Source organism: Notolabrus celidotus, chromosome 8 (genome assembly GCF_009762535.1).
Source record: "Notolabrus celidotus isolate fNotCel1 chromosome 8, fNotCel1.pri, whole genome shotgun sequence".
Classification (NCBI taxonomy): domain Eukaryota; kingdom Metazoa; phylum Chordata; class Actinopteri; order Labriformes; family Labridae; genus Notolabrus; species Notolabrus celidotus.
Genome location: NC_048279.1, coordinates 11,334,400 through 11,345,356, shown reverse-complemented (window position 1 = coordinate 11,345,356; position 10,957 = coordinate 11,334,400). Strand labels below are relative to the sequence as shown.

General features: G+C 40.3%; 1 protein-coding gene across 4 annotated transcripts in view; it reads right to left on the bottom strand.

The window, feature by feature from the left end:
• LOC117817065 (rho guanine nucleotide exchange factor 9) overlaps positions 1–10,957 on the bottom strand; it is a 44,379-nt gene that overhangs the window by 6,236 nt on the left and 27,186 nt on the right. For all 4 annotated transcript variants that reach the window (XM_034689546.1, XM_034689545.1, XM_034689549.1 and 1 more), the window contains 7 exons: positions 9,545–9,745; positions 7,894–8,073; positions 7,247–7,479; positions 6,084–6,213; positions 4,023–4,154; positions 1,530–1,773; positions 467–535 (listed from right to left, as the gene is read on the bottom strand). In XM_034689546.1, the coding sequence (XP_034545437.1) occupies positions 467–535; positions 1,530–1,773; positions 4,023–4,154; positions 6,084–6,213; positions 7,247–7,479; positions 7,894–8,073; positions 9,545–9,745 (1,189 nt within the window). The remainder of the gene's footprint in view (positions 1–466; positions 536–1,529; positions 1,774–4,022; positions 4,155–6,083; positions 6,214–7,246; positions 7,480–7,893; positions 8,074–9,544; positions 9,746–10,957) is intronic.

Genomic DNA, 10,957 nt, shown 5'->3' with positions numbered 1-10,957 from the left:
GGACCAACAACCACGCTAACTCAGTAAGGAAAAAAATGCAAATAGCTGTCTGAGGGTAATATATATTCCATGACAAGCGTGACACAGGACCCACATGTCAAGAACGCTGGTATCTCCCTTTAAACTTAATACTTCATGCAAACAGCCCTCTGTCTTTTCATTGATGCTTAACAGCTGCCTTAAAACTCATCCTCATGTCAAGCTCATATGCGGACTAACAGACAATTAACTCAAAGTGAAAATATTGAACGTAATATAGCGTGACAACATCAATCCACTTGATTTTCTAGCTTACTAAGTACACAGATAGTCTAGGTCCATTTGTAAACAAAGAAGCATGTTTGAAAAAAAGTAGAAAGTAAAAAAAGAGAGCAGGTTAAAGGAAGAGTAAACAGCGATGAGAAGACAGAGCACACCAGCAAGAAAAAGAAAAGGAAAATCACCTGATATCTTCTTGTTGCCTCACCTTTCTGTTTGGTAACCTTTCTCACTGTCATGGCCGCCTGTCGCTTCTGGTACTCAGAGATCTCAAAACCTGAACAACAACCAACAATGGAAGTTTAGCAAATCTAAGCACTGTTTGAAATGTTTCTACGCCGATGACTGATAACGCTTATGACACTGCTTAAAATCCACGATCTGCCAGTGGGCTGAACAATGCATTGATCCAATACTTATTTATTAGCCCCCAAAATGGATTTGCTCGTCCATATTGCCTTCATAGCAAAAAAATGGCTGCCATGAGGAACGTCTATCCTAGAATGACTAAGCAGACTGAATACAGCTTGATTTGCATGTCACAAAACTGAAAAACAAATGTGTAGTGTACGCAGAGAATGAACCAGTGGTTCAAACTGGCAATATTACATACAACATACATTTAAATGCTTTAATAATTGTAATTTGAAGCAGAGATAATCGTGTCCAGTGAAAAAGACATAAAGAAACACTTTCATGCTGAAAATGAGGGCTACCCCAATACTCTTTACCTGACGCAAGATGTATGAAAGGGCAGTGAACAGACCTGATGCTAACATTAGTCCGGAATTTTGGAAGTGCTCAGTTTGTATCTAGGGTTAGGATGTAGTGCCGGGTAAGAAAGCAACATTACTAAATCCATACAGGGTTGGCAGTATACAGCTATTAAAACATAACTTGTTTTCAAACTGGTGTTAGAGAGATATTTAAAGTGTTTAAAATGAAAAAAAATGATGGACCTAGCTTGAAAACAGCTATGAAGACTTGTATCTAAATTAAGCACAAAATATTTGTGATGCTAATCATACAAAAATGTCCCCCAAGATGTTTATTTGACGACATTTTGAGCATGACCCTCAATCAAAGCAAAAGCTTGATTGTCAGCCTTACATAACTATGACTTGAGTGTTATTGACGCTAAGCAGGGGCTCCATGTTGTGTGCTAAAAAAAGTCTCCGTGTAGTAAACAGCAAGCACAACATGTGACTGAAGCTCTGTTGGCCGTTGTCAATGAAACGAGTGCTTTCCAAACAGGGAGGTGTGTGACTAACCAATTTTCTCATCCTCCTGCACCATCTTCCTCTCCTCATGGAAGGCCCTGAGCCAGCGAATCTTCTCCTCTGGCTTCTTGGCCAGGAAGATGTGGATCTCCTCGCTGTCTTTGTTGCACAATTTGAATGCATTCTTCACGCTGACGTTGAAGTCATCGTCACGCCCATCAATGGCGTCCCGCACCTCGTAGCGATCCATGTCGATGCGTCCCTTATAGTACAGGATGTCCCGGCGTATCAGGTCCTGCGGAAGAGCAGGAATGATGTCTGTTAATGCTTGTATGTGTGTGTGCTGAACCATAGAGGTGTCAACAAGCATCCCTCCCCTGTTATCCTGAGAGTCTGTCTTATGCAACCCTTTCCATCTGCTGCCCAAACATACAAACACCTTCCACACACATAGCAGAATGCAATATTTCACAGCAAATCTGCTTGGCACTTGATACCACAAAATAAAGAAAGCACTATTTCAACAAAAAATGTACTTACTAGGTTTTATGTATACGAGTGCAATCAACTGCACAACCCCAAAGCAACACAGTGATAAGCCCTGTCTTTGTAAGGCTTTAAAATCATTAGATTTTCACCAGTTGTGTCATACAAGTGTTTATTTAACTCTCTATTTTTTAGTAATCACCTTGTTTCATTAAACCAACAATCCAAAATCTAAAGACATCACAATAAACAAATCCATGTTGATTATGTGGGCATACAAATGCTTTCTTTTGAGACTGGACCGTAAGGAATTTTAGAATTGTTTCACATCTAGTTTATTAAAGGACTGATCAATAAATTCAAAGATCAATGGAGCTCTGTGAGACCTAATTTCTTTATTCTGTCAACTCAAAGCAGTCTAATTCCATCAGTAACTATTTTGCTTAAGACATGAATTGTGTCAGAATTTACTTAATGGTTCACTGTTATTTCCTCTAACAGAAAAGATATACAGTAGCAGCTATCTGTATATAAACATATTGCACGCTTACATACTTATAGCTCTCCTCAGACACCATCCTGTCAGAGCTGTTAGAGCTGTGCATTGTGTGTATGCCATGGGCATTTTCAAGCATCATGATTATTCATCTTCAGTGACCCCATTAAATTCACACACATAAAAAACAAGCTGTGAAAATTGAATTTATAGTCGTGAACTATATCATTGCAGCACTGCAAACAACAAGCATTTTATCACTTGTTCAGGAAATCTGAGTTATTTTCTAACATTGATACATTTGGTTGGGGGAAAAAAACGAAAAGTGGCAAATGTCAAGGCCCAAGCTGACACGCTGAAATGTCATCATCACCAACGTTTCTCACAAGCCAAGAAAACAGCTTCGGAGTGACAGCTTCATCCTGCCAACACTTCACAATCCACGGTACTTAAGTTTACTCACACACAAAACAAAAAGAGAATTAAAGCTGCACTCAGAGGATGTTAGATTTTTTATAAATCACTCATCAAAATATCTGCCAGTCGATCATCTTCCGATGTAATGACTGTCCCACTCTGCAGCGGTGCATCAACCAAAAATAACCTTAACTTACGTAGCTCTTGTAATTTACCTGAGAATACCAGCCAAACAAAAACATAAACATCATTGTAACCGCCACCTTAGGACCAAGTCACATCCAGTCACAATTTGAGGTCAAGGAAGGTAAGATTTAAAAATAGAGAACAGCATCTTCTAATAAGCGTGCATGGACAACTCTGCATCTCTGTACTGATAAGAAAAAGACGGGAAGAAAAGATGGAGGACAACATGCAGTGTGTTACTAACACACCCTAAGGGCTGCCATTACACATGTTGGAGATGAGGATGAGGATGTGTAGAACAAAGACTAGATTTTATAATTCAGTGTGTCTTGCAGCAGAATTAATTTAGCCCATGAGATCAGCTCACAAAGATGGTGACTGTCAGAAATACTTGAGTTCATTTTCGGTGTCAGCGATGGTAGAGAGAAAAACAGAAAATCCCTAATCTATAAGGCTTTGTTTGTCTGTTTAATGGTTTAAATCACTGTTCCACTGTTTTTACACATGTATGCGTGGGATGACGCAGTTACTCAGCCCCTGTGTGCGTGTGTTTGTGAGTGTCTGTCTGTGTTTGTGGCGGTGTCTCTGTGTGCATGTGTTATAGAGTCCAGTCAAGCATGAACATCCATCTGACAGGAGAGCACAGCCTCGGTGCATTAGAGCCCAAAGTACCAAAGCTCCATTTTGTAAAAGGTGCAGAAGATTTGTGCGCGTCTTCACTGAGGGCTGGTGCGTCTCATACAGTGTTATATAATCCTTTTGCAGCTCTCGAGTGAGGTTGATGAAGTCACATTGTCTCAAAGCACCTCAGTCACCAGCCATGTGATACACAACTTTTAAGAGCACAGACTGATGGTGTGTTTTAGCTTATTAGGTTGTTTTTCAGCCAACAAAACTCTTCAAAAAAAAGGGAAGGAAGTGAACAAAGAGAGAAAAAGAGAGTGAGAGAAAGTGCCTACCTTCTTACAGAGGACCAGCTGGTGATCAAAGAGGAAGAAGACTCGCTGCTGGCTGCGTCCATACGGCTGATAGATCCATGACAACTCCCCAGTGTAGATGAGTTCTGAGCTCCTGTCCAAGATATCGTCTCCCTGGATATACACACACACACACACACACACACACAATGCAGAAATGCAATATATAAATAAAGTGCACACTCTCGATGAAACTATGTTTCTATGAAATTAGGTTTTAGAGCTGAAAAGCTTAAAGTAGCTGATTCTACTCTTGCAGTGAAGTCAGTTTGCTCTTTGTGGTTCATAGCTGTCAGTTTGAGAGAACAGTGATTTCTGAAGAGCTTTGTCAAGTCTAAGAAATGAAATGTCACTGTTATGTAATCTGATAGAAACAGAAAGCGCTCTTTACAAACTGAATCACACAGCTGTTCAATTAGCAGGTCTGTTAAAAAGTGCGATCAAGTTGCATTCAAGTAAATATCAGATTTAAAGCTTAATGCATACGATAGGATTAAATTTAAAGATATCTCACCCTCACACATTTTGAATGTCATTTTTAAAGCTGTCCCTTAAAACCCTCTAAACTTTGCAAATATGCAATACCAAATCCCTGGACTACTCTTTTAAATCAAATGATAATCTACTATGAATATAATGCAGTTGCCATCTGATGCAGGGGGTTTGTCTATAACTGAGGATGGAATTCACTAAGGATGGATTGCAGCCGCTGATAGTACCAAGAACTGCACATCATTTGCACAATAACACCCACAACGTTCTGCAGCTCTGTGCAGTTTTCTCCAGTTCTGCCCCCAATTGTAACTGAGATGAGCTGCTCATCTACGCTCTGCAGTGCAGAGCTGTGGTTGATGTGCCATCAAGAGGTTTCATCTTGATGGCACTAAATTCCATCCACATACTGTATGTGTATGTGTATGGAAAGAGTAAGTCTTTACCATTTAATTTAATTCATGACAGATGACACAAATTTCACTTTTTTAAAGCTATCTTACTTCCTGGAGCGAGCTGGCAAGAAGCAGCTCATTCAAATTAACATAAATAAATAAATGAAAGTCTGTCGTGCATGATGGCACAGCTCGTATGTGCAGGCCTCAGACAGCCTCAGACTGATTTAACCCCTGGTTATTATGATGATAGTCATGTCAAAGTTATATCAACAGACTTTATTAACAGATATGTTATGTTCAGGTCATTCAGAGTTGAGACTGTGTTTTAATCCTTGAAAAGTCTGAGTGTAACAACGCTTATAAATACTGTGGCGCAGTTACCACCAGCTCTCAGCAGACGGTAAATATTTCACTCTAACTGCGCAGGGCTGTGAGCGCCAGTGTTTGTGAATTAGGGGTTATTTGTGCTGAGGCTCATTTGAATAGAAAAGGACCTGTTTTGCTTCAAATGAATGCACAACGGACAATTTAAAAATATGCAAACAACACTAGCGCACAAAGATGCGACTTACTCTGCAGTCAGGTTTGTGAAGCATTTAAAACTTGGCACATGCTTTGTGAATTAGAAAATGTCTTTCTGGCTCATTTGCACAAGTTTAGTAGATGCAAAAGTGGAGCAACCCTCATGAATCAGGCCTTGAAAGTAGATCATTAAATGACATGAAAAAAATCTAATGAGTCAAAGTTTAAAATGTTCTAAAACAGTAAATGAAATGTTTTCTGATCATACACATCACTGTTAACATTTGCTTCATTGAGTGAAATGTTTGTTCGCCTTTCTGTGTTTTCATCTGAAAGCCAAATATTCCGGGAAAAAACACATTTTGGCTTTTGTACAAGACTAACATTAAAGCAAAGAAAAACTTGGAATACAATCACAAACACTATGTTAGATGTGTTGGTAAAGTAGGTCTTGTAAAACTGTCTACATTTGGTGACAGATAAATGGAGCAAAATTTAAGTTTTCTGTCTCTGGGCATAAACTGCTACCAAACAGATGGACTAAACAGATCGGAACAGATTTTGCCAATAAAACAACATCAGTGGACATCAGATGCTTTGTAATTATTCAACAGTCAAAGCGTACACATACCTCCCAGTCCAAAACAGAGGCCTGCCATTGGGCAATCTTGTCAATGTTTTCCAGCCTCCTCTTCCTCTCGTTGATCTGCTGAGTGACGTTCCGCATTACTGCCAGCGCTGCTGCCACGTATCGATAGTCACTACAGAACACAATATACACGTAATTACTTGAGGGTGTTAAAGGGAAAGTTATAGCTCTTGGAGATGAGCCACTCTTAAAAAAAAGACATGTAATGTGGCAGTGGTGAATGATGCAGAGTGGCCTATTAAAAGTCTTGGGTTATAAACTTAAGTAACAGCAATAAGTCTGCTGGAACCCAGTCAAAAAACACAGTGCTATTTAATTCAAATCAGCCACTTCTCTATCTGCAGTTAACTCTGACTGCATCTATGCTAACTGAGCTGCATTTATCCCTCTGGCTTAGATGTGCTACGGAGCCAATCCTCACTTTTGAAGATAATATGTGTGTGTGTGTGACAATGCTGCGTGTGTATGTGTCTGTGACAGAGTGAGCCTATATCTGGCAGATTCTCCACAGCTCCCAACAGTCAAACACTGTGATCTGGCAGGTCTCTCTGGCAGAGCTGGCACCTGTCCCTCTCTGGCTGAGAACCCATGGTTTGTGAATGACCTGAAGCTGGCTGAGACACGCTGAATCATTTACACCATGTTTTCTGTGGGTTTGCACGCATGAGTTTGCACATCTGGATGCTGGAGATCATCTGCAAATGTTTATGTTGTGTACTGTGCTTCTCTGCTGTGCAGGCAGTGTGTGGGGAATGCCTGTATACCTGCCAGCAAAAGCCCAAATTCATATTTAATCTGTGATCTATTTATAGCCAGAGTTCTATGCAGTGGTCCTAAGATCACTGGTTATGAGTTACAGCACTGTAATAAAAATGTATGTGAGATGCCTTGATGAAATGTTTTCCTCTAAAACGTTCACAGAAAGCCGTTTGAACAGTGTAAACAACATTTGTTTCAGCTCATGCGTGTATAATCACCACTTCAGTACAATAAACCCAACACCTGCAAAGGCTGCATCAAAGCACAATGCATCTGGAAAACAATAACGCATGAATAACGGCTTCTTTTTAGTAAAAAAAGAACAATCATCAAACAGCAACTCGTTCAGCAGATTAAATGTGACCTCAAACAGAAGTGTGCCGTACCTGTGCTCCTGTGCAGTGTATTTGAGTAGCTCGGCCAACTGGAGTGGATATTTGCAGATTTTTTGGACAGGTGTGAGCAGGAAGCCATCTATGGCGATGTCGATCATTTGTTGGAGCAGACGACAGGCCTCAAAGAAGTGCTGGTACCTGCCATCCCTCATCAGTTTGCTCAGCTCCATACAGGCATCCAAGTGGTTATTACAGTACTCAGAGTAGATCCAAAAACCATCTTGCTGTTGAACAAAAGAGTAAAAACATATAAGATGGGAGAGGAAAATATATGATAATGCTCTTTTAAATGAAATATGCTGAGGAGAGGAGTGTTACCACATACAAGAAAAGAAGATACAGTGGCTTAATTGATACAATTAGAGTTGTTGTTCTTCATTTTTTTAAAGTGCTTTTTTAGGATCATGATCTAGCTATCTATTTCTCTCAGGATAATCTGTTGCTTGTCTCTAATTACTCCTACAACTAATCTATTATCTCATGATAACCACATAATTCATAAACAGCTTCAGCACTATCATAAACCATCAGTAGGTGTAGCTCTCTGTAGCTGCACATGAGGTATGGAATATTTCGTAATAATTGCATTTAATGAATATATTTTTTATTGAAATCTAGTTAAAAAAAGAGGAACTCACGTGTTCTAAAAAGCATGGTCCAATCTCAGAGAGGTGTGGATCATCGGTGTTGTACTGCTTTTCCAGGTCCCTAACAAATCCCATCTGGAAGCGATAGATGTCCTCAATGTTCCCAAAGATGACCTTTAGCTGGTCGTCATTGAACATGTCCACACGCTTCCTGCACTGGCGCAGGTAGCCCTGCAACAACATTACAACAGTGAGCCTGTCAAAGGGGATGCAGGAGAAGTGCTGGGTTCCAAATTGAAACAGGCCTGTGAGGCTGTGGGTCAGAACACGCTTTATAAGAAGCCTTCGTCTGTGATATCTCTGCTCTGTTTATTATTCTTTGTGATAAACATACAAAGCCATTCTTGTGGTGTAATATACTGTAATCAAAGTGAACTCTGACTCTTCTGTAGAGTCCGAAACAATTTTCTTTAGGTTGAACTGTGGCCCCAATTTGTCAGTCCAATTCCTGTGGTTAATTAAATGCCCTGAAGCTTTAGCATAGAGGGAAAAGATTTTCTGTAAGAGGTAAATTGTGTCTATTTCACACTCCACTACCTAGAATTCACTGTTGTTTGGGAGACCTATACCAGCTATGCATTTTTTTGTTTTGTTTCTTGAGGTCAAGTTCAATGCAATCTATTAAAAGTGTGGAGTAGCTTTAAACTTGATCTGAAAAAAAAGTGTTGCATATTTTCCCAAAGTAACAGAAAGGATTAAAACAAACGCTTTTGTTAGTACACTGTATGATTGATATGATGTATTCAAAATGAAGCTTCTTTATCAGTAACACCCTTAGTGACTAGAACAGCCTCCAAAGTCATCAAGTATTCAACTACAGACCAGGAAAACATCTGCTTAGAGGCATTTTAACCTCACACACACAGGGATTTCACAGCAATGTTTTCCTCTAATCAGCTGTCCTTAGTCATTTACCTCCTTTGCTAACACTGCATGTTACGCGCTGTTTGAAAATAGATACAGCAATATGTCTCCAACTCTTGCTGCTTGGGAAGGTAGCGGTGTGATTAAGAACTGTATGGTTTACTGCAACTATTCATTTATTTAATTAAATATTACGCTTCACTGACAAAAGGTGTACCGAGGACCGTCATGATGCAAAGGTATTCTGCTCTGCACTAGAATATGACAGCTTTGTAACTAGCACAGGAAAATTAATGCGATGTAGTGTGATGTCATGTGAAAGCAAAAATCTTAGACCATGTTTGAGTACTAATATAAGGCTTACAATCCTTAAAATATAGCCAATTGCGAAGCTTTTTGTTTATTTGTATTAGGTGTGAATTTTAGCTTGCCACCTCAGCATGATTCATAGTATGATAAAAATTTTTATCTGGGCTAAATCAGCCTAAGTATGGCAGCTGCCACTACTGTGTGCAACAGACAAATTGTATTTTTACATCAAAGAAAAAGATTATTTTTGGAGTGTTTTTAGATCAACAGAAGAAAATATGCCTTGATGAAAAAGTGTGAATGTGGGAGTGTTAAGAATTGTGTAGCATCAAAAGGGCTGCTTCCTCTCATACACGTTCAGCTTACTCATTAATTTCCATATATCTTTCATATTATATTTTAGGTGTTAGTGTTGGAAAGATGTGCGTATATATGTGTGTTTTGATGGATGTGCACACGTGTTTTGTACCTCACAGATGTCCTTGAGGTGTTTGATGTAGTGTCTCTCTGTGCTCATGATCTCATTGATGACGTTGGCTCTCATCTGGTCTCGGTTCTGGAGGGGTGAGCCCAGACACAGGCAGTCATTGGTCGGATCCAGGTGCCCGTTCTGCACCTCGCTGGTCCCTTCTGCTGGCTCCGCTCCCCCATCCTCTTGATTCACCCACAGCTGAGTTCAAACACATTCGCACACACACACAGAGCCACACACATGCATTTTAATAAGAGGTGTGCTCAGATAAGTTAAAGTGCATAACTCTTATTAAAAAAAGTGTTGGTAAACATACTTTTAGGCAGTCTTATCACAAAATATTCACCTTTAAAGTGGTGCAAATCACTTCTCGCGAGTTTACTGCAAACACACTCCACATACATAAACACCCATCTCACACACAGATAGCTTCATTTAGAGGGACAGTACGTAAGACTGTTGGTCTTAGAATAAAAACATCTTTCTAAGACCAGTACCCTGAGGATAGTCAGAGCCTAATATCTACCAAAAAAGTCCCACCCTGCACATCCTATGCATGCATACACACACACACACACACACACACACACACACACACACACACACACACACAACCTCATAAGTTTCTCACACCTGCATGCACTCACCAACACACACACACACACACACACACACACACACACACACACACACACACACGCACACACACGCACACACGCACACACACACAGCCTCACAAGTTCCTCACACCTGCATGCACTCACACACACACAAACACACACACATATCCTTTCACAGAACATTGTGTATTTCACTCTTGTTCATAGAAAGGGCCAAGTGAGCGTGGTTTCAGATGTCCAGCAGCCAACACCTGATGACACACAGTTTGCCAAGAGAACATCAAAGAACCGACGGGTAGAATGCCAAACACAAGATGAGAAATGCAGCGCCACAGACAAGCAGAGTGACGGGTGGTAGAGCACTGACTGCAGACGAGAACTACTAGCGCAGCTATAAGACTGAGAAATAGTCAGAGTCAATAGTAAATAGAGTGCTGAAGAAAATTGTCACCTTTGATATAAGAAATAATAAAGAATGTTGACAGGAATTGTGTCTCCAAAATTCAATCTACTTCTGTTTATAATCTCTATAGAATTTGAGTGCAGGCCTTCAAAGGACTTTTATCATAGTTTTACTTTTGACTCATCAGTTCTTCCTCTCCATCGACCCCGTTAAAGATGATGTGATAACGTCATGGGAACGTTAATGTCTGGTAATGTCGAGGGCACGCTGTGTGGACAGACTGGAGCGGGCGGGTGGGCGGGCAGGCTGGATGGGTTGGATGAAGCTGGGAAAACGCACCTTTGACGTGGTGTTTTGGAACCGTGGAGTTGCTATGGGGTTGATATA